The sequence below is a fragment of the Cricetulus griseus genome, chromosome 7 (genome assembly GCF_003668045.3).
Source record: "Cricetulus griseus strain 17A/GY chromosome 7, alternate assembly CriGri-PICRH-1.0, whole genome shotgun sequence".
NCBI lineage: Eukaryota > Metazoa > Chordata > Mammalia > Rodentia > Cricetidae > Cricetulus > Cricetulus griseus.
In genome coordinates this window covers 10109688-10133058 of record NC_048600.1, presented here as the reverse complement: position 1 = coordinate 10133058, position 23371 = coordinate 10109688, and the positions used below count along the sequence as shown (strand labels likewise).

Here is a 23371-nt window from a genome sequence, read left to right as displayed (position 1 = left end):
AGACCGCAGGGTAACCCAGCAGATTCCTAGATGCGTATTTCTCTTGATTGGGCATCTTCAGTGGACTCATGCTTAAGATTGTTCCTTTGTTTCCAACCTGTCTTCTCCTACATTGCTGGAATAACTAATATGTGGGATTAAAGCCCCATACCCACTTTGTTTTGTTGTATCACAGGGTTGGGTTCTGGGGTAGCTACCATGGTGAGGATCCCTGCTCACCAGCTTAATAACTTTGTAAACTCTTGGTGAATTACTTCTATAACCACAAGTACAATATGAAGAGACTAGTAAGAGGGCCACTGTATAGAATATATTGCTAATACATGTATATTCAGAATAGTGATCTCCATTTAACAAAGGCTTAGTTACTGTTTCTGATGGTGACACCAGTGACTCAGAGCAATGCAAGAAAGATACATCCCTTTAGACTCTCCTTTGGAAACTATTGCAGACACAGGCTGGAGTGGCTCTTTTGAGGGGCCATTCCCAGACTGTGATAAGGAACTCTGAAGAAGAGGGGGCAGGGGGCAATGGGCTGGTAGCTTTTTCCACTGCAGACTTGAGATCTGTACCCTGGAGGTGTCTGTGTGCCTGCTGATACACGGAGCACTTTCAATCACACCTGCCCTTGGGGTTCCCAGATGCTGCCTTCTGCTCCACAAACCGGGAGCCTAAACCACTGGCTGGGCAGGGCACAAATACACCGCAAACCCATCTTATGTTTCCTTTAATTTGGAATAGAAACCAGAGTGGAGCATCTGTCTTCCTTCTGCCTTTCATGGACATTTTTCCAGAGAATTCAGTGAAGTTAAGAGGAAAGGTATTAGTCTAGAGACATCTGGGGCTTCACAGGTTTTCAAATGCATGATGTATGCCTCATGCATTACCCCAGGGCATCAGTTTGCCAGCATCTTTGAAACATGTGAATTCAGCATTTTGCTCCAAAGGATAAGCCAGCAAGAATGAAGGTAAGACAGGGAGTGGGATGGATGGGCTGGGGTTGAGGAAGAACAATTATTAGATCTACTGGATTAAATAGCCTACATGCTGGGCATGTAGCATGGTTGGAGAGCCATAAGGCTCTGGGGTTTGATCCCCAGCCCTGCCAACATAAACAAATCAAACTAAATCAAAGGAGTACCATTGCAGGCATGAGGACATCCCAGTGCCTGGGTTTACCTACCTTGCAAGTGAATGTTAGCTAGAGGCAGAACTTGAACCTCCTTGTCCCAACTACCCAATGGCTCCAACCTGATCTCAGGATTTGTGTTGATCCAATGCCTGGTTTTGTGCATTGTGCTCTCAGGGTAGGGTGTGTCTCTGATATATATACCTTGGCTTTCAAGGGAAGTGATTATACTTGGATATGAAAGCTTAGAGTTCATCATGCAGGACAGACAGAAATGGGAAGAAACTGGAGCCAGGCAAAGGCAGCAAGCCAGAATAGCTTGTCTCTGGAGTATGGTATATCATTTGTGGAACAGAGATTCCCCAGGCATACTCTTGCCCAAGTTCTTACAAATGTTAGGGAGGACACTGATTCCAGATCTTCTTACAGGGGTATGACTTTTGATTTTGGATTTGTCACTGGAGATTGGCTATGACAAAGACCCTCCTGTCAAGATGGATCTGGTTCATATTTTAATATTCACAACCTTTAAGAAGAATTTCACAGACAGGTGTCTTCTGCCATGACTAAACACATCATAAAGCCCTGGAACCATGGCTTTGCTATAACAAGCACCAGAGAACTGCTGGATAGAGTTGGTGTGTGTGTGTGTGTGTGTGTGTGTGTGTGTGTGTGTGTGGTTGCGTCACCACTAATATATGACACTAGTTAATCTCTGGGAGCCTTGGTGACATGAGCTGTGAAGTAGGGATAAGAGTAATACCTACTTCATCTGGTTCTTGTACCACTCCCTTGCTATGGATGCTCAGCAACTGAAGAGGTAGGTGCAGGAAGAGACACTGACAGAGTCCAAGGGTAGATATCACCTTCCAGTCAGGCCAAGTCAAGAAAGGTAGTAAAAATGAAGATAGGAAAGAACAGAGCTATGCTAAGGAGAAGGAGCCCTCATGCGTGCTGATGTTTGCAGACAGGGTTGAGATGAAGGGGACAACAATGGAGATTTATGGGGAATGAGGAAGAGGACCCTATAAAAAGAAAAGATCACAAGTCAGTCCTATGAAGATATACAACAGGTGGACATATGTGTTCATCTCATGGAGATGATGCTGGTGGAAATGGTTATGTGGATTTCCTTCTGAATACCTGAAAATGAAGCGCAGCCCTGCTGCTGGGCTGTGTACCCTTGGAGAATGGGGCTGTGTCTAATTCTGAATGAGTCCACCTTGCCTTCCCAGAAGGTAGTATGGTACCCAAGATGCTACAATCCAGTTTGTTAACTGAAATTCTTTTTATTTCTCAGTAATTTAGCATCTGAAAGTCACACAAACCAGCCATTATCTCAAAGCAGAGCAGCAGTCTACCACTGCCTCACCAAGAGAGCACTCTGGACCTCCAGGCCTTTCCTCCTTGGCCCCAAGCACCTACCATTGTGTGCCTTCCTCCTTTCTCAGAAAGGTCAGCTGAAAGGACAGCTGGGATGGGTCATTCTTCTCCAGGTGAACATGACCCTGCTACCTCTCCTAGGACTGGGTACTGAAGGATCCTCTCTGAGGCCCAGAGAGTTAGTGGCCTTCCCTCCCATTCCTTATGCAACCAAAGTTGGTTAGTTCCAGACAGGCTCTGCTCAGCTGGGGGATAGACCAAGCAAATCCTGTCCCAGGGAAGGGGCCAGACACCATTTTGACTGATGGAATTCTCATGAGCAACACCCACACTCAGACTCACAGAGAGAAGCGTCACCTACTCACAGTGCTTTACAAAGTGCCACTTAAGCAAACTGTGTCACTGTCATCCAGGCAGCCACACCTAAAGTAAAACTGAACACCCCCATTTCCTTTCCTTTCCAGTCTAATCTAACTCCCATACCACCTCCTCTGCCCTGTTTGGAGCGGAGGCTGCTTCTAGCAAAGTCATTTCAAGCCCGAGCCAGATTTGAGAGTGTAGATTTTTGTGAACAGCAGAGAGGCACTGAAGGCTGTACTAAGGGATGTGGTTTAGAGACCAAACATGAAGTGGGGATGAGAGACAGGGTAGGAGGAACACTTAGAGGCTGTGGCCATAATCTAACACAAAGGTTCTCAACAGGGACATTTTAAAAGAATTACCTTGCTCCCAAAGTCAACTGAGCTGGTCTTGGGGAAATGGAGATCTAGCAGGAATAAGTGAGGATGGAACATGAGAAGACTTTTTTCTGGGGAGAACATGGTGGACTGCAGATACAAGGGACTATAAGAGGAAGACAGCCTAAGACACTAGTGAGAATTGGAACCATGGCACCAGGGCAAAGGGTGACACTTACAGAGACTTGTGCATTGCCAGGTAGCCTGGGTGCTCATGGCCATCTGCAGAGTTAAATCACAGGGGAGTTTGACTCTGTCACCCAGTGTTTGAGCCACAGTCCATGTGGGATTTCCTAACTGTGAACCTTCTATTCCCAGAGCCCTCTACTGGGGACTTTACAGAGGTCTCATTAATGAGACAAAGCTCAGCTTCCTCAGGGAACATACTTCCTGAGGAAGAAAGACAGTAATCCAGCTCCTGCTTCTCTCTAATCTCAACTTGTTCTCACTCTACCTTGTGACCTCAGTTTCCCTAAAGTCTATCCTTGTACTTGCCACCAGGTCATAGTCTATGCTGTGTTTCCTGGGTCACCCTCTCTTCCCTTTCTGGCCTTGTCTGTTTCTACTTCAAAACACAGCCAATTTCAAATCCTCTGGGACAACTTTGCAATGCTCATTCAGAACTTGGATGCCACATTGCTGTTTCTATACTATCAGTGACAAATGCCCAGGGACAGAAATTAGATCAGAGTGACTAGATCACAGTGGCTGCTTACACATTTCCTCCTGCAGTCTAGCCTTGCCATTCTGCAACTTCAGAGTTAACAATGTCTGCTGAGTGAATAAATGATGCATGAAGGCACAGAATTTGTGAATCAATAAACAGGAGATGGTCAGAGCTGGAACTATGGGTAATAGCTCTGAGAGTTTATAGAGGAAAAAAAAGAGTGGACTGAGAACCTCAGTAAACACCACAAAGTTGGGGAAAGGAGCTAGACAAGAAGTCGGACAGGAGGAGAAGAAGGCAGAGGTCCTGTGAAATCACAAGGCAGAGAGGGGAGTCAGGCAAAGGCTGTGCTCGAACAAGTGCTATGGAGGTTGAGACAGGTGGTGAATTTGCCAGTGACCTTGAAAATAGTATGCCTAGCTTCAGAAGGGAGGAATACTGGCAGAACACAGTGCTTGGATAGGGTGTGATCTGTTGATAAACCAAGCAAGGAACAGGAAAGCTTCTTGGGAAAGAGCCCCAAACAATTCACAGACATAGGGGAACAGGAGGGTGATGCCCAGGGATAGGGCAGTGGACGGAGGTGGTTTAGCCAAGTGTGATATGATGGCCTGGAAGACAGCTGGGAAACTCACCACGTGGGCATCTTATCTCAACATCTAGCAGCAGGTTTCTTTTCCTCTTTGCATGCCACATTGGCAGAGTTAGCTCACGCGACTTTCCCTGTCTGACCCAGCCTCATGTCTGCTGCCTGTAGGTAGGAGATAGCTCCCAGTCTCTTTGGGTTCCTGTTAAAATACCTGGATCATCTCCTAAGGGCAGATGCCACTTGGAAGCCATCTTTCAAAGGAATTCCATGTATTTAGTGACCAAGTGGAAAAAAAGTCAGCAATTAAGCAAGAAGTGTCCTACTGTCCCATTTTGGACCCCTGATGTCAGGTCAAAGCAGGGGCCAAGGCTAATCTGGGCATCTCTACTCTCCATGGCATGTAGAGCTATGACCCGTCAGTTACTCTACCTGAGACTTTGCTTCTTCTCCTTTGACCTTGGTGCAGGGGCTTAGCCTGAGGTGTGGAGTCTCTTGTTTTTTCTGCTTTTGAGACTCCAGGCACTTCTGCCTCTGCCGGATGTTGCCTTTCTGGATGGAAGAGTCTGGGGGGACCCTGTAGGAATGCCACAAGGACAGATGAGAACACATTGCTTTTAACATTAGTGCTGCTAACTGCTAGACAGATTAGGGGTGTGTTTTGAGAGGGCAGAGCCTGGAGCTATCACAAAGGTTGGCACTGCTCGGAGGAGGGAAGGATGCTGTTGGTGTGATGAGACCAACAGCACGGGACCCTCAGGAGACACACAGCAGATGGACCTCTAGGATGGAGTCTATACAATCAATACAATGCTCTTAGCATAGCACAGGTTACCAATCACCCCCAGCAATTGAGAAATTGCACTATCATCTAAGCCCAGTCTCTCATGCTATCAAGTTCAACATAATTCTCCTCTGGCTTTAGGATAAGCCGGACTGATTGGTCTGCACAGTCCCCCATAGACTTAAAAATTCTCCTCCAGTCAGCTGTGGGTCATGACTTTACCAGACCAGGCTGGAAAGGACTTTTCTTGTAGCTAGCTATGGTTCTAGCAGATAGGTGTACCTGAGTTCTGGGTAGACATTCTCCAGGTACCACTTGAAGGTCTGGCAGTGTAGATTCTTCCTCAGGTTCAGCCTGTTCTCAATGCTGGAATGATGGGGTTGGAGGGTGGGACACAGAGACAAACCATGGTTGTCAGAGGAGTAATCTACAACAGTGGCTCCCCATTACCAGTGACATGCTCTGCAACCACACATCTCTAAAGGGTACTGAGAAAATGAATCAAGCAGAGATTTCTCTAGTTCTGGACAGACCTATGAAAACACCCAACTTTGTCTCTTGATGAGGTAGTAATGACACCAAGGACTTGTGGTCTTCTTTGAAAGTGGAATTGGGAGTATTTGCCATCTTCATGAAAAGCCACGCTGCAAGAATGCTGGGTGTTGTTAATAATTGACTGCTGGGACTCTGGATCTACCCTCACTCAAGTCCCTCTGTGGTTGGACTACCCTTCCTGACTGCCCCAGCCTCAGAGCAACCTCTTCTCTGGAAGGTATCAGGGTTTTATCACACATTTGTCCATCAGATAGTCACTGAACTTCTCTCTGAGACAGGAATTTCATTCAGTGTGGCACATAAAAGCTTCAGAATAGTAGTACAAGACACTGATTCAAGTACCCCCAAAGATAGGGCATAAGGACACTGTGGAGGTGCACTCTTGTTTGATGGGTCCATGGTACTCAAGAGAACAGTGGCTATTGATGCTGGTTTGTGGAAGGAAGCATAGCCATCCAGAGAAGCCAAGGATGGGTGAGGCAGGGGTCCTGATGTAGGTGGGATGGGTTGGAAAGTGGAGATCAGTGTTGCTAACAAGTCAAAGGTTTCAGCTACAGGAACAACACTGGCCACGTGGCCTTAAAACAGAAGTGCATGTGAATGGGGGATGTGAGTCCACAGAGATCTACATGAGGAACTGCTGAAGGGTATTGATGCTAACTCCGGGGCACTGGGATGGACTTGGTGGGCCCTGTTTAGAGTATGACATGAAATTGCTTTAAGGAAATTTTAACACTGCTTCTGGAATGGGCCAGTTGGAGCAGAGGCGGGGACAGAGGACAAGTGGATGGTGACTGTATAATCCTGGGTGTCATTATACTCCTTTTAGTGAATTGGGTGGGAATGGACATGGTCAATCCTCCACTCTTTTCCTTCACTCTACCTAAGTACTAGTCAAACCTTGTCCTCTGTGGGCAACAAATAGCAGTAGCCTTGCCTCCTCTCCAGCCCCCTTCCTCCCACCCCTTTTCCTTTCCAAGACTTCACCCAAACTACTTTTCTTTCTCTTCTTCCCAACCCCCCCCCCCCCCCCCGGCCTTCTTGTGCTGGGACTCAAACCCAGGGCCTTATGCACACCAGCTAACTGCTCTACCACTGAGCTTCACTGCCAGCCTCAAAAATTCTTAAGGCACATAGCGCACTTCCTCACCAGACCTCTCAGCTCCTAGGGAAGAGACATGGCATGCTTTCCACATGCTTGATATGTTGTGTTCAGAAAGAGCCTGGGTTCTCAGGGTTCGAATGAAGCAGCAGCACATCATCAGGACATGGCGATCACTCAAACAAGTCAAGGAAGGGGAACTAGTGTGATACCCAGACTAGTGACTTGGCTCATATGGTGTAAGAAAGTTTGTGGGGTTGGATGGGGAATATGGGATGAGTGACAGATTCAGGAACAAAATGAGTTTAGCTTGGGACTTGTTACACTGGAGGTATCTGGGAGACATCCAGGTAGGAGTGGCCATTTGATACTTGGGTGTAAGAAACTGTAGCCCAGAGGAAAGGCTACAGTTAGAAACAGAGTGGTGAACAGATGGCAGTATCACCAGGAGGATGTCTAGTGAAAAGAAGACAGGACAGAATCTCAGAGAAAGACCAGGGTTGGGAGGAAGAAACTAAGCATGGAGTTAGGATGGAGGACACAGGATCCAGGAACAACAAAAAGACTGGAAGCGTAGGAGCCAAGGGCACACCAGAAGGGAGGGGTTGGACTAAGCGTGCTGGGAAGAGCTACAGGGCCTGGGGGAGGCAGCACAGGTAGACCACTACATTGTGATGCTTGGTTCTGGGCAGGCACAGACATGGTGAGCAATGCCGCCTTCAAAGTAGGTTTTATGGTGTATTTTTTCACCCCCTCTCTTTTAAGTCAAGCAGTAGATGAAACATGGATGGGAATGAATGATACAGGAAATGTGAACCAAGGAGGTGGAGGGAGAAAGTGCCTGGACTAGGGCAAGTGCCACTATCTGCAATTCTGGACCCTCTCCTAATTTGAAAGCCAAGAAAACCAGCCCTCTGGAGACTGAGCTCAGGCAGCTGGGGCTTTGAGGATCTGCAGGTAATTCCACTGACAGGTTAGTTTGAGAACCGAAACATGGAAACTTGTTCCTCAAATTAGGATCCTCCGGCAGCAGCACAGCATCACGTGGGAGCTTATTAGAAACACAGACCTCAGGAATCAGATTCCACGTTTTAACATGCTCCCTGGGAGATCTGTGTGCTCATTAAAGTTTGAGGGGCCCTGCACCAGCAGGCTGGGGGAGATGAATGCAGACTGTGGGAATGTGATAAAATGCTGATTTATGAATGAATACAGGCATGAATGGTGCATCCAGAGGAGGGCTGGCTTACTGATACAGGAAGCACACCTGTCCGCAGAGACAAAGGAGAGCAAGAAGGATGGTACAGTTGTGGCCAGGCTAATGGGTCGATTTGTCTTGGGAAATCAATATTGTCTATTTCATCCATAAACTAGATGTCATGTGTGCAAGAGAAAGGAGGGGGTAGGCTCAGGGTTGGGGAGAGGTGAAGTAGGTTTAATAGAAGCAGTGGTTTTGAGCTAGTTAGGAAAGAGCAGGGCCAGGAGAGCTCACGTGACTTTGCTAACAACAAGGCCATGAAGTACTATCTGTGGGAGCATCTGAAATTCTGTAAGACTGCCCAGCAGCCTGTGTGCAGGGGAGGAAGACATATAAAAGCATTGTGTGTGTGTGTGTGTGTGTGTGTGTGTGTGTGTGTGTGTGTGTGTGTGTGTGTGTGTGTAGGGGAAGGTGTCACTAGGTGGACAACAGAGCAAAAGATTGGAGGACCAAACTTGCTGAGGTCTGTCTTTAAGTAAGAGAAGAAGGATTCTCACATGGAGAGGGAAGTGAATGAAGAAATGAGGTCAATGAGACATGGTCAGGGGACCCACGGTTCTGCTGTGGACAAGATGCAATGCCTCTGGAGCGGTGGAGTGAGCACACTGGAGGGCGGACCTGGACTGTGATGTCAGAGGTGCCAATCACTTTGGCTGGCTCCCATCTGACCCTCTGGTACAGGGATGAACTCAACCTGAGAGGTTTAGGCTTCAAAAGACCATCTGCTCAATGGACTTATATGATGAGTGAGTGGAACTAGTAGGACAATATATCATGTTTGCCCCACCCCCTCCTCAAGAAACGCAAATGATAACTAAGGGAAATTGCAATGTTTTCTTACTCCCACCAGCTTGGGGCTGGGAAGTGCAAGGCCATATAATTTGGGAAGCAGTGTGTTGTGAACCTTCAGCTGTGATCTGTGTTCTCCTCTGCATAGACTCCAGTCTCCTTACCCATCAAGCAGGGTAACTGCAACTCTCAGAGTTTAGGGAAGATTAAAGAGACTCTTCATGGAGCAGAACCTAGCATTTCATACACATTCCTTCTTCCCCTCTCATCTGCGCCCACAAAGCTTGACTGATGCTGAAGAAGATATGTGAACATGCATTCCCCCTCTAAGGAAGGAGCAGAGCTTAAGCTAGGAGAGGAAGAAAGAAGTCAAGGAAGAAATTCCAACCTGGAGGGACCAGTAACTCATGCTTCCTTTATGCAAACAGCTATCCATCTACCTATGCTCAGTTCCCTCTATTAGAGCAGTCATCTAGGAATGGAGTCACAGGAGAGCTGGCAAAAGCCGTACACACCCAGAACAGAGTGGGGCATAAAGGGATCTGGAATCAGAGTGGCCATAGCTCTAGACCTGGAGGCACTTAGAGACAGCTAAAGTAATGGGCCCATGAGATGAGGTCCCCAGTTCTTGGCACTCTGCAGCCAGTGCACACTTACTTCCCAAAGGGTCTCTCCAGGGCAAAAGGCCGGGCTGCGTAGTAGTACTGTTTGTATTCATCCATCCATACTTCAGCTGTCCGCTTGGTGTTCCTAGAGAGATAAGGAGTCTCAAGAGGGGGCTCGTCTGGGAATTATCTGTGCACATTCCCAGGTGAAATACACACACAAGGGCAAAATTGGTAGCAGCCATCAGGACAGAGGTGTTCACATCAATGTTTCTAGAATACAGAGCACAAGCAAGTGTCCCCCATCTCCAAAGGTACCCCAAGACACAGAACTTTAGTACTACCAACAACTTTTTCCCAAAAGGTACAGATCAGAAGAAAATCATATCAGAAACTGAACTTTGCTTACTCTCAAAGAAGCAGAAAAGTACCAGGAGAAGTAGGTGTGTCCATTTTCTGCCTGTCACTATTGAGTAAAAAAAGTGGGGCTTGTGAGGATCAGTTGACCTCTGGGTCTACTTGGTTAGTGAGCTCTTGCTCCAAGGCCCTCCACTTTCCCACAGGGGACATGTTGGGGTCTCAGCTCCCTAAGAGTAAGGTCACATTGCTAAGGCACACACAGTCCAAGCAATGGCCACATATAAGGAATTACCAATCAAGCCATCTCTTTCAGCACTTTGCCAGTATGTTGGGCTTTTATCAGACATGTGCTTGAGCCCAACCCTAAAGGTAACCATAGAAGGAAGAGAGGCAGAGAAAGAGGGAATGATTGTCATCATTCAGTAGTGGGGGAGGGGGTGTCCCAGGAAGTTCCCTGAAGTCAAAAGGAGAGAGATCAGAAAATATTGAGGGCTGATGGTCTGGGCAGCAGAAGCACACAGGAGAAAGTGAACTTGGGTTTAACTAAAGCCAGCTTGCTCTTCTAGGTTTTTAGGTCTACTTTAGAGTACAGATATTTGATAGAGGAGCACGGCAAACCCTTCTGAGCTGGGATCTGAAAGGAGAGGTAAGCACAGGTATTGTGAGCACTCAAAGATGAGGCCGTAATGCTAAGATTTCATTATTCAGATAAACACCAGCCCAAACGCAAGCCAGACCGTGCCCAGAGGCAGCAAGCTAGCGTGGCCAGAGAGAAGGGAGCTCCATGTATTCGCTGCCCCTTAAGAATTGTCTCCACAACCTCCCCCTGACCACGCCCTCATGGGTGTGGCCAGACACACCTGTAGGGGCTACTAGGAGGCGGGGCTACAGTGTCTCCCTACACACAGGCAACTTGGGGGTACCTGGCTAGTCCCTGCAAGTGGCTTCACTATCTGCAAGCTACAAGCTGCTTTACAAACACTCTGCCTCTTTTCTCTAACCAGAATGGCCCACCACTGGCCTGCAAGGATGCTAACTAGCATAAGCCCAATTTCAACAGGATGGGCATCTGAAGCCCCAGGATTATGCTTCCCAGGCCAGCCCCATCAGTCAGTCTCTGGCTCCTGCACAGCCAGTCATGCTAACTGTGCTATATGCCAGACATCCCTGGCTACCTTTATAGTTACAAAACTCAAAAGCAAAGGTGGCTCAGCCTTTGTTTCCCTCATGCTCCCTAGCCAGCTGCTTCATGTCTCCTCTCCTTACCCACCCTGCTTTGCAAGATGCAAATCTGAGCAGTGTTTAAACCCATGCCTCCTGAGCCAGCTGTGTCAGGATATATGATACACACGTATTCACGTGTGTGATAAATCATGAAAGAACACCATAAATAAGTAAGTCAAAATCAAAGGATGTGAAGCCCCCTCCCCAACACCAAACAGTGGTGGGGGAGGAAAGGAGATTAATTAGGTGGATGAGTGAAGCATGTGGATGTCAAGAGACAAGAAGATCAAAGTAAGCAATAAATGCTAGAGAAAAATATTCTAAGGCAGCCAGAGGCTAGAGCAGTGGCTTGGCAGTTAAGTGGGCACTGCTCCTCCAAAGGATTCAAATTTGATTGGTCCTTAGCATCCACATTAGGTGGCACACAAACTGCCTGTACCTTCAGCTCTCTTCTGACCACTAAAGGCCGCATTCACAAGGGCACCTTCGTCCTCCTTGCATATACATAGAACTTTTTTTAAAATCCTAAGAAAAATAAACATGCATGACTATTTTGACAAACGAGAACTAACGAGGAAAAACACCGAGCAGGAGATGAATGAAGGAAAGGGAGAGGGAAAGACGGGCAAGGAGTCATTGATCTGTAGCTAAGTTATAGGGGTGTTGATTGAGGTGAGACACCATGGAGCTGGATTATCAGAAGTGCCCCTCTGGATTCTTCTAGTCTGCCGGGAGGTCCTTGAGCAGGAACAATGCTGTACTCTCCAGTGCTTCCCATCTCTTGCTTCTTCCCAGGGGTCATTCCCCGAGGGACCCAGCTGTTTCCCCTCCCCTTCCCAAATACCTAGAGGCAAAGCCCCTGAGGATGGATCTAACCAGGCACTTTAATTACTGAGGCTCTAGGGAATGAGGTGGGTGTGGGTGGGCTTGGTGGGGCTTCTCAAATCATGGCCAAGGAAGCCGTGGCTCCAATGCCAATTGTTCAGGCTGAGTCCAAGTTGCAGGTGTGCAACTCATTCATCATCCAGGGCACTCAGAGCTCAGAATTGGTTGCAAACACTTGGCCTCCATTGCCTTGCTACTGTCCATACAGACTGGGCCATGGCATGCACTTACTTTATGTATGTGTTGGCGTTTCCATCCGGGAACACATACGGGTGCTTTTTCCTGAAGACATGCCCTACCCGGCTGCAGGGGATGATCTCCAGGCTGCCGCCACACATCCAGACTCGGAAGGAGATTTCTGCAAGACATTCACAGTTCTCCCATTACTTGCCAGTCTTTCAATACTTGCTTTACAGTACTGGGTCTGGGGCTTCACAGGCATCTAAGACCAACTCCTACAGTTAGGCTGTGTGTTCCATTGTTTGGGAGCACATCTAAATTTCAGCCCCAACACCATGGAGATTGGAACAACTCATTGGATAACATGGAGATGCGGGAACCCCAGTGGGATATTTTAGGAAATGATAAAAGGCTCAGTGTGGAAAATCAGTCATAGTTGCTCTCTAAGATCACAAATGGAGGTGAAGACTGGCAAGGCGGCTCAACCAGCAAAGGCCACGGCTACCAAGCCTGAAGGTCTGAGTTAAGTCTATAGAACCAACATGACGGAACGAAAAAACGGATTCCCATGAGTTGTCTTCTGACCTCCACAGGAACACTGCAGCACACATACAATGCACCCTTCTAATCAAATAAGTGGGGGAGGGGGTGAGGGAGGATTTAGGGATTCATTTGAGACCACAGAATAATATCCTAAGTTAGGGACCAGACATCTGTTGGGAGTAGGCTCAGATGAGGTAGAAAACACATCTCAAAGATGCAGTACCCTGATCATACCAAGCCTGATAAGAGCCAATTGAGTCTAGGTCAGGAAGACAGGGTCTGTGTAATAATAGGAGTTACTGAGGATGCTCCCCAGGGTGGAGTTTCACACATACATCTATTTCTTCCTGTTTGCTGCTGAGTGGATGGGATGGCGTTAGAGAAGGCTGTGGTTAGTTAGATTGTTTTCTGTTGGAGCTACTCAGAGTAGGCTCCAGGCCAGACTTTTGTCCTAACTTTATCTCTGGGGAATCAGGGAGATCATAGTGGTAGCAGAAAGGATAGGGAAATACTTTATTACTGCCATTGTTTGAAACCACCTGTGTGTGGTGATACTGAAAGGCATCTAAGACGGTTGTATGGCCGATTTAAAATTCTCTATACACAATGTACCCTACCCCTTACTGAGTCTAACCAAAGTCCCTCTCCCATCCCACACACTACTGGGCACATCAGTGGTAGAAATGGGAGAAAAGGCAACTTCTAATTTGTGGGACTTCCTGTCTGGCCCATGCTTCTGCAATGAAGCTCAAGTGTGGGGCAGGCTCCTAAGAGAAAAAAATACCCAAGAGTGTCTGCCCCTGTAAAGCAGTCCTGGTCCAGGGACAGAGAATTGGGATGTAAGTATTCCAGGGTCTTTCCATCGTGTGCCGTCACACCCCCAGCAGTCTCCATCCCACCTTTCAGCCTCCCCAGATTACCTTCCACGGCCTCTCCCTTCTGCTTTCTTTCTGTCTCCTGCCATATCTCCATCATACCAGCTCTCAGAGCAGGCACCTAGGCTGGGATTCACCCTCCCTTTCCCTACTCTTCCCTTCCTCTTCTCTGCAACCTTTCTTGTCCACTTCTGTTCCTGTTACAGGCAGGACTCCCTCTACAACAAGTCTACTCCACCATTTCAATACCTGCAGCTCTGCTTGCCTCTCCCAGCCAGGCTACACCCCCCCCTAAAAAAAACAACACAGAGAAGACACAGAAGAACTTGGCTTTGTCTACCAAGTCTGAACTGAACCTATTAGAAGCATGCTGAGGAAAGCAGTCTTTAGCTTGCTAAGGCTTGATCTTGATCTTGATCTTATTGTGAGTTAAACCAAGACCACCAAAATTCTTCACAGAACTGCTTTCAGCTTCAAATGAAAGAGACTTCCAAGGATGGCTGTGAATTGAGCACTATCAGAGACTCAAGGGCATTGATTAGGAGACACCCTGTGCTTCTTCACAGGCCACTTCCTGCTTCTTCGTCATTCTGCCAACACTACAGGAAACCCTGGAGCTTATTAACTTAATACCTGAGATTTTGTGTCTGAGAGGTCCCAGCTGTAGAGAACTGGCATTTTGGATAGGTCACTGAGCCTAGTATTTGTGAGCCACTAAGCAAGGTGTAGCTAAGCCAATGGCCTGTAACCCACATCTTGATCAGACACTACAAGAGATCTCAGAGGTCAGCCATGGAATCCTGTCCATTCCATGTGTGACCGGGTCTTCTTTTTGGTGTTTTCTTCCATTAACTCTTCCCCAGGGACCCTAAGAAGGCTCTGCTCTACTTTCTGAAAAGGAGACTTCTATACAGCTCCAGCACATGAGATGATGGCTTACTGGATATAAGCTACACACTTTGTGCCAGCTTTTCTCTATACAGGCATATGTGCCTCAGTGTCTTCTTTTCCATGTATTTAAATGAGACACATGTCCCCCCACATTTGAAAAGCAAATTCCTGCAATCCCGATCCCATCCTCCCCACCCTATATGCTATCTCTTTCCCTGAATTCCCCTCTGCTCAGTTTTTGTTTTATAGTCCACTAACCCCTGCTGTAGTAGTTTGAATGTAATTGGGCCCCATAATCTCATAGGCAGGGAAACCATTAGGAGATGTGGCTTTGTTTGAGTGGGTATGCCCTTGTTGGAGGAAGTGTGTCACTGTGGAGTGAGCTTTGAGGTTTCCTATGCGCAGGATACTGCCCAGTGTGACAGTAGACTTCCTGTTGCCTGCAAGATGTAGGGCTCACTGCTGCTTCTCCAGCACCATATCTGCATGCTCCCTGACATGATGATAATGGACTAAACCTCAATTAAAAGTTTTCACTTATAAGAGTAGCCATGGTCATGGTGTCTCTTCACAGCCATTAAAAACCCTAAGACACCTGCCTTCCACCAGTCAAGTAGTCTCCCATCTTAAATAGTGCTATCACTTGGTCCTTTGTCCTCTCTTAGTGACATTGTCACTGAATGCCTTACCAACAAGGGGCCCACTCAATGACACCGAGGACTCATTTCCATGCCAGCAGCCCCATCGCTATTTCAGGGTGCAGTGCTCAACTTCAGGGATAGCTGACACTTCACAGAAACACACAAGCCACCATCTACATCTCTCAGCATCTTCCAAGGTCCCTGCCATCTCTCCTCCTCTAAGCCCATTGTCCTCCATTTCAGTTTCCTGTGTGCTGTGTTAGTGCTGAAACTCAAGTCATCACGATTCTTCAGACCTTAGCCACAGGAGACAGAGACCCCTTCCTGTACTCCTAAGGCAAGGCGGTTTCGTATCCATCTTCATAATGATCCCACTCAGTGCTTACTGATGTTCTTGCTTGCTAACACAGCTCTGCTAGGGCAACTGACAGCAGGACACTGGGAACTGATAGACTTTTCCCAACTCCAGACTCGGAGTTCTTATCTGGACAGCTCTTTTCCTCAGAGCTGAGCACTTGCTACTGGCCAGACACCCACAGATACAGATTCTGACTTCAGGGCACCCACAAAGAAGGACAAATAACAAATATGTAATCACCCATGTCATTTCTGCCTCATCAAGTCACATATCCAACCCTGCCAAACTTAGCCCTCCTTCAGGCCAGAGCAGTCTTGGCCTGGAATGAGTTAGGCTTCTCAAATCTCAAGCTGAGATTGTTGTAACTGGAGGTTTGGAAGACATGGGACCTGCTATGGACCTGTATTGTCGCTTGGATCAAAAGGCCATCCGAGAGGCAGAGTGTGGAGTTTTCAGGTTGGTGTAATGACTTCTAAGCACCACTCTGTGGAATCCTTTAAATCCTGGATGTATAAAGAGCCTGTCTTTATCTGTACCATGACTTCAAAGGATGAGCAACCTCTCATGCTCTCACCCAGGCCTGCTTGGTTGGCAGTTTTGTGAAAGCCCTTCGGGGAAAGTCAGCCTATCCTGAGCCACCCGCAGAGGGCTCCGTGAGTGCCAGGACCACAGAGGCTGAGGTGTGAAGCCACACATTCTCAGAGTCTTGCTCTCCAGGCTTGCACTCACACAGTGCTATCATCTCTCCAGTGAGGTTGGAATGAGCCAGAGTGTTTCCTGGGGTTCTCACTCAGTTGTCCCCTGCATAATATTCCTGGTGATGAATATCACACGGACCCAGATCTACTCTGCATTCCAGGCAGGGAAATGTGTAATTACTCCATCCTCACTGGGGACACTACGATGGGATCTAATTTTTTGAACTTTAGATTAATATTTGAGAGCAAATTGCCCTCATGGTCTGCATTCCCTTTTCTTGTCTTCCATCTCCTCATCAACCCATCACCTATTTTTCCCACCTCCTAGAACCCTCACCTTTCATTAGAATCAATATCCATCTGATGAGCCTGTAAGTGGTGGGTAGGAATTCAGGGGACAGTGAGCAGTTCTTTCCCCAGAAAGCACACCATCCCTGCTCAAGGTTCTGGATTTATTTTGTAGCCGGATTTCTAGCAAAGGTAAAAGGCACCAATTCACCCAATAGCTACATGAATTGGTTCTAGTTTTCATTTATTTATTCAGTGTGTGGTGGGGTATGTGTGTGTGTGGGGGGGTTCTGCACATGTGTTCATATGCCATGAAACATATAAGGCCATCAGAGGACAACTTCTGGGTGTTGGTTTCTGGGGTTGAACTCAGGTCCTCAGGCTTTGGGACAAGGGTTTTACCCACTGATTCATCCTGCTGGCTCCATGGTCCTTGCTTTAAGTGGAGCATCATATTGTGGCTTATAATATCACATTAACCATTCTACCTCTTTTTAAACTTAAACCTGTTGAGGACAAATGGGGACAGTGATGGGCAAAAGGGATGTTCACGAGTTGCACTTGGTGTCCAACACAAAACAGTAGAAAACACAAGACCTCTGAGGGAGTCATGAGGGATCAGCTCTGGTGGATGGATTAATGCTGTTGTCTAGGGAATGAGTTTGCTATCACAGGAATCCATTTCTATGAAAGGATGAATATGCCCTTCATACTTCTGCTGCCCATAGTGTATGCTCCTGCTTCTACATTCTGCCAAGGGATGATCAAGCAAACAGACCTTCTCCAGATACAGACCCCTCAATCTTGGACTTCCCACTCTCTGAGATAGTAAGAAATAAATCTGTTCCTTATCAGCTACCCAGCATGGTATTCGCCTATAGCAGCACAAAATCAAATAAGCCATTGCCATTGTCCTTTAAATGAATGTTCTGATTTGACTAGAGATCATCTTCTTGGCCTACAAAAGATAGCTTTGGATCTGCGAGCCAAACTGCCTTCCTTCTCACATCTGGGACAAGTGAGGCTGTAGCCAGGTCCCTGCTCCTGGACAAGTATTAACCACATGTCCATGGCTATGTAACTATGAACATCCTGTAACTTTCCAAACTCTGATTGCAAATAAGTAACCAGTGTCCCTATTTGATAAAATGTGGGACATTTAAAAACATCAGCAAAGAGTGGCCTGTGGCATCACCATGGGGCCTGGAGAATCACAGGTGGTACCGGGCTCTAGCAAGCAGCCCAGAGGCCATTGCAAATCAAGATTGCTCTCTATCTGGGGAACAGTGGTGTCTCCCCAAATGTGAGTGTTCTTTCTCATTGAGGCCATTTCTCTGCTCAAGCAGAAGCATTGGCACTGACCTTTCTCAGTAGGGTCTCAGCCCTCCTTTATCAGATGCTGGCCACATGCATCCTGAAGGGAAGGCAGCCAACACTTCTGGAGGAGAGACTCAGCTGTCTTCATGCAGCCCCATGAGAGACAGATGTAATGAGTTACCTTGTGTTGCTATTAATGATTCATCCCAGACTTAGAGGGCTTGGGAGGGGCCTCTACCCAGTCAGTGTCTTACATGGCTGGAGGCATCAGCAGGACCATGTCCCTTCATGGAGGCTCTGAAGGAGTACCTGCTATGAAGCTCATTCAGCTATTTTCAGAAGTCCCTTGGGGCTATAGGACTTAGGTTCCCTTCTCCTTGCTGGCCGATGACCCAGAATTCCATTCAATTACTTCCAGTTGTCCCTTCCATCCTCAAACTAACAGCTGCTAATGTCCCTTTGGAGCATGGCACCTGACTTGTGTCACCTCTCTGCTGCTTAAGAAAGCTCTCTGGTTTTAGAGATCCTCTGATATTAGATGAGACCTGTTGTAAAATGCCCTAACTTCAGGTCACTGATCAGAATATATATTACCTAGAAACTTTGTGTCGGATAAGGTCACACAGCCTAACAGGTTCCAGGTATTTAGGGTGTGGATATCTTTTGGGTGGTTGCTCACTCTACCTAAGAGATCACTGATTCTACCTTTTAGTACCAGAAACAGGTTCAGTGAGGTGAGGTAACTTTCCCAAGGGTACCTACTGATAACTATGGGCTTCAAACTTACTCCTGGCTTGTCTCACAGTCTGAGTTCTTCCTGTACCACACACATCCCCCGAGCCTGGAATAGCCTGGCAGCCTAGACTCCATTCTGGGGATGGTGGGTGGTGGCAAGTCTCTACCTCATTTCTCTTTTCAGCTCTGTCCTTTGTGCCTGCTGTGCTTCGGAGATCCCTCATTCTAAATTCAGGAATCCCACAATCTCCCTGTATGTGTGCCAAAGCTTCCTGTTTTTAGAAATACGAACACCCCCCTACCCCCACCCTGCTGCACACACACACTTGTGACTGGCAGCAGATTTTCTCTGGAGACCAAAAGCTAAAAGTGAGATGTGGCAGGGCTCAGAGTAAGTAGATATATTACATGTATCCTGTGTTATGTAAATTGGAGTTTAAGTATCCAATTTTAATGCAAATCAACCTCTGAAAAAAAAATCTAAAAGCCACATTTCCCTAAAGCCTGCTCATATCCTAAACTGTGGATATAATTATCAAAAGTGCTCAGCTCATTTTAGAAACACTTGGTGGGAATGAAGTGCCAGGGTCAGCAGGTGGGGAGGTTAACCAAGACACAATGTGGCTTTTATAAGGCCCTGGAGTCAATCCATCTGCAGAGACTTCTAAAGTAGAGATGGGGCTGGGTGAGAGTAGGATCCAGCTCAGCCTTAATTACCCTGGCCAAAAAGCACATGTGATTTTGGAGCTTCAAACATATTGAGAGCACACAGAAATTTTGGGATGGACAGACACGTCAGCCTGCTTCTATTGTTGACATAATCAAAGAGACCCCTCAAACATGGCTCCATTGTATTCAATGTAAAGTATTTTAAACAAAGCCTTATGTATTGTGTTGTCTGTGCTACATCCTCCTCATCCCAGATTCAACCAACTGTGGATTAGTATTTTATTGAAAATAGAAAACAACTGTGTTTTGTTTGTCTTGAGCATACACGTAAAGCCATTTTCCTCACTATCTTTCCCTAAATCATGTAGGTTACAACTGTTTAATGTTTACAATCTATTATGTATTATGGTTAATGGAGAAGTGATTTAAGAAATACAAGGGTTTGCACACAGGTTCTATACAAATTTTACACCATTACATGTAAAGGACTTGAGTGTCCGTAGGTTGGGGCATGGGGGAGACATCTGTGTCTGGATTGCCTTCCCACCCAGAAATCCCTTCCCATTCAGTCTCTTGCTTTTTACACATACATTTTGTGAGCAGCTTCAACTATTCTGGGCTTGAGAACCAGAAAGGAGATGAACTTTCTGCTCTTGCCTTAAGGGAACCAGCATGGGGGCAGGGACAGACAATGGGACAGATGCTTACTTAGATGGTCTGTGCAATGGAGCTGTAAAGAAACACCATGATGAGAAAATATGTTGGCAGAGTGGGTGGGTGGGTGGGTGGGGGAAGGGCAGTAGTAGGGAGAAGGCAGAAAAAGTGTCCAGGTGGTGGAAGAGGTCAGCCAGTACTGCCATCTTCAGGGCTTCACAGTGGGTGGATAAGGAGACTCCATCCTTGCAGAGGATCTGAACAGTCCAAAAGTTCAGGAGGGTGTGTGGAGGTTGGAAATGGGACAAGTCTGTTGGGCTTTGAGAGATAGACAAAGCCATGGGAGGGAAGCAGACCTGTGGACCAAGACCTGGGAGGCTTGCCTCTTAGCAAGGGAACCTTGGCAGGGGCTGAAGAGTAGATTTGACAATAATAAATGCTATTGGAGAACCACTTAGCAAAGGGCTGGCTGGGGTGGAGAGGAAAGCTAGGTGTGAGGGAGATAGGACTTGGTAGCTTGGTGGTATGTTTACAGGGGAGTGAGAATCCCCTGATAGACCCTACAGATGGGATTCCTCTACTCTGACAGGCAGCTTCTTTCACCTGCTTTTGTAGCCAAAGCACTGCTCACACCCTCCATCCAGATAGCTAATCACCCATCAATCACCTGGCCCACTTTAGAATTCTCCCCTGCTCATATTTTGTGGCCTGGTTACCCACCCCTTGCAAATGTTACCCCATGCACACAATCAAGTGATGGATCCACTCTTGGAAAAGTTCTTTCTGGTATACAAAATTAAAAAAAAAAAAGAAAGGAAAAGAATTCCAGAAAAGGCTTTTAGAGTGTTGTTTGTCAGCTACAACATAATAGAATGCTGGGGTGCAGGGAAAGAAAGTGGTTGCTTCTCTGTGGTCTCAAAAATCTTGTGATGGATTATAAAACATCTCTCCCACACCTCCCAGGGACAATTTCCCAACTTCTCTATTCAAATCAGCCCTTGGTGATGCCAAACGACTCAGAAGCGGGCTCCATGAGATTGCATCTTGATTTGAGCAGCTGTGTGTTAACATCGCTCTAAAGGAAGGGTGCCGGGTAAGTGGGACTGGAATGTGCCATCCTGCAAATGATGATGCTGCCTACATCCAAATGTGACTGCTACACCCAGGAGGGATCATCCCTGCCTCGTGCAGTTCAAGAGGACAGGAAGAACCCCGAAGACAAACTGGATGGAGCTGAGCTGTAACTTGAAGGGTTTTCTAATAATTTCACAAGAAATTCTCAACCCAGAATATGCCTAACAGCAAAATAGTTTCTGAATCTTTAAGAGCAGCATTGGGGCAGAGACTGAACCACTGCCATCTATCAGATGGGCTGTAGGGAGCACTAATTTGCTGGTGGGAAGGAGGACTAGAACTTCTCACTAAGTAAGAAGTGCAGTGAGCCTGGAGATATGCAAATAAATGGTTCTGTGTAATAGGATGCCCAGCTTCACCGAGGCTGGTGTAGGCAGACTTAGCCTTGAACCCCACACCAGCACATCCACAATCTCTGTTACATTCAACAGGACCACCAATGACTGATTCCTCCAGAAGGGGAGTCACCCTTGACTTGTGTGCAGGGGACTGGAGATTCCAGTTCTGTTTACTATGCTTCCAGTCTGACCCCTACCTGGCAAGAAACCAATTTCCTGATAGATTTCTCCCCTATCCTGCCCAGGTTTGGAGAACAGATGCTGAGGGTTAGGCCAAAGCCATAAATTTCTGGGAAATAATTCTTAGTGACCAAGGAAGAAAGCCATAAAACACCCCGAGGGCAGGGACAGGAGACAACAATGGATAATGCTAAGGCTGCTAATGCCAGGGTGAGCCAATGGATTGCTTTTCTGGCGTATGTACTGCTCCCCAAGTCCATGCCAGCACACAATCCCAGCACCCACAGAGGAGAAGCACCCTTCACATTAGGACTCTCCCTCTTACACTTCTGTGACTGGTTTGCTCAACCAACAGTCATCATGGGCCTCCTGAACAGCAGGCCCTAGGCACACGGAGGGATGGAGATGCACAGAAACAACACAGACTACATTCCAGCCCCATTAATTCCCACCTCTAGGGTAGAAACTCACATGTCCATGGATACTACCACTCTTACTGACCTCAAGATATCCACAGCACCCCTAAGAAGGAGTGACTACAAAGCTACACTTTCCCATGGAAGGGCACCTGTGTGTAGTAACCAACCATTTCCCACCCCCTTCTTTTCCCACTGAAAGGTAAGGGTAGATGACCTCATTCATGGTTTTTGTGGTGATCAACCCAGAACTATGATGAGAAGGGATTGCTCCTGTGCCACGTTCTTTTCCTTCTCTGTCTTCTTCAACTTCAAACCCCCAAGTTCAGTGCTTCTAGCTCAAGTTCATATCTGGCACCTTTGTCTTGGTATTCATTCTTAGTTCTCTTTAATTTCACATCTTACTTCCTCTCCCTCCAAAACCTGCTTGGGCATGCATCCCTTGTCCTTGGCATCTAAACTTCCCATGGAGAAATTCTCTTGCTATGACCACCTTCCTAAAATCACTGTCTGGAAGCCTGACCAGTCTTTTCCCAAAAGAAGTGACTCATATTCCCAACGCCCCCCCCCCCCCATTCCAGATCTTTCAGTTGATGTGGTGGTGGTAAGCTTACAGAGCTCTCAGGCTGCACTGAATAAAACATAGATCATGACACACAGGACAGAGACTTACCAAAGTTCTCCCCACCCCAGATGTCCATGTCGACGTCGTATTTACCCAGGTAATCAAACCAGGCTTTGTCAATCACAAAGAGCCCTCCAGCTATGATTGGAGTCCTGTTTGGAAAGAGGATAAGGTGGGGAATCATTTAATAAAAAGGTACCCTCCAACTCTTTGCTTCTGAGAGTCCAGAACTCAAGACAATTTCTTCCCCTCTTCAGAAGAGCCAATATATTTTTAGGCTATCTAAAACAAGGATCTGCTGCAGAGTATTGCCCTCTGCTTACAAATTCTCTGACCTTGAAGACAGGAAACTTCACTTATCAATGCCTCTCCAATGAGTTGCCACTTGCTCCTCCTCCCCCAGTTCTGCTTAGTGAGGCTCTTGGAGCAAAGCTGACAGTCACTGACCAGGCAGAGAAGGTCTGTGAGCAGTGTGACCATATCCTGACCTCTGTCCACTTCCTTGATTTTAGTCTTTACCTTTATGCTGTATTTTGAATCCCTGCCCCTCCCCACCACACACAAATAAAAGTTTTACTGAAATCCTAATTCCCAGTATCTCAGAATGTGACCTTATCTGGAGGCAGAGTATATATATATATATATATATATATATATATATATATATATATATATATTGAGGTAATCAAGTTGAAACAAGGTAATGAGGGTGGGCCTGGATCCAATGACTGAGGTTCCTATAAAAAAGGAAAATGGCATGCAGAT

General features: G+C 46.9%; 1 protein-coding gene across 1 annotated transcript in view; it reads right to left on the bottom strand.

Moving 5' to 3' along the window:
• Nucleotides 1–23371, bottom strand: part of Galnt14 (polypeptide N-acetylgalactosaminyltransferase 14) — a 181294-nt gene that overhangs the window by 5799 nt on the left and 152124 nt on the right. The window contains exons 9-13 of the mRNA XM_035447824.1: nt 22655–22758; nt 12296–12422; nt 9648–9740; nt 5569–5652; nt 4935–5079 (exon numbers count right to left, since the gene is read on the bottom strand). Of these exons, the coding sequence (XP_035303715.1) occupies nt 4935–5079; nt 5569–5652; nt 9648–9740; nt 12296–12422; nt 22655–22758 (553 nt within the window). The remainder of the gene's footprint in view (nt 1–4934; nt 5080–5568; nt 5653–9647; nt 9741–12295; nt 12423–22654; nt 22759–23371) is intronic.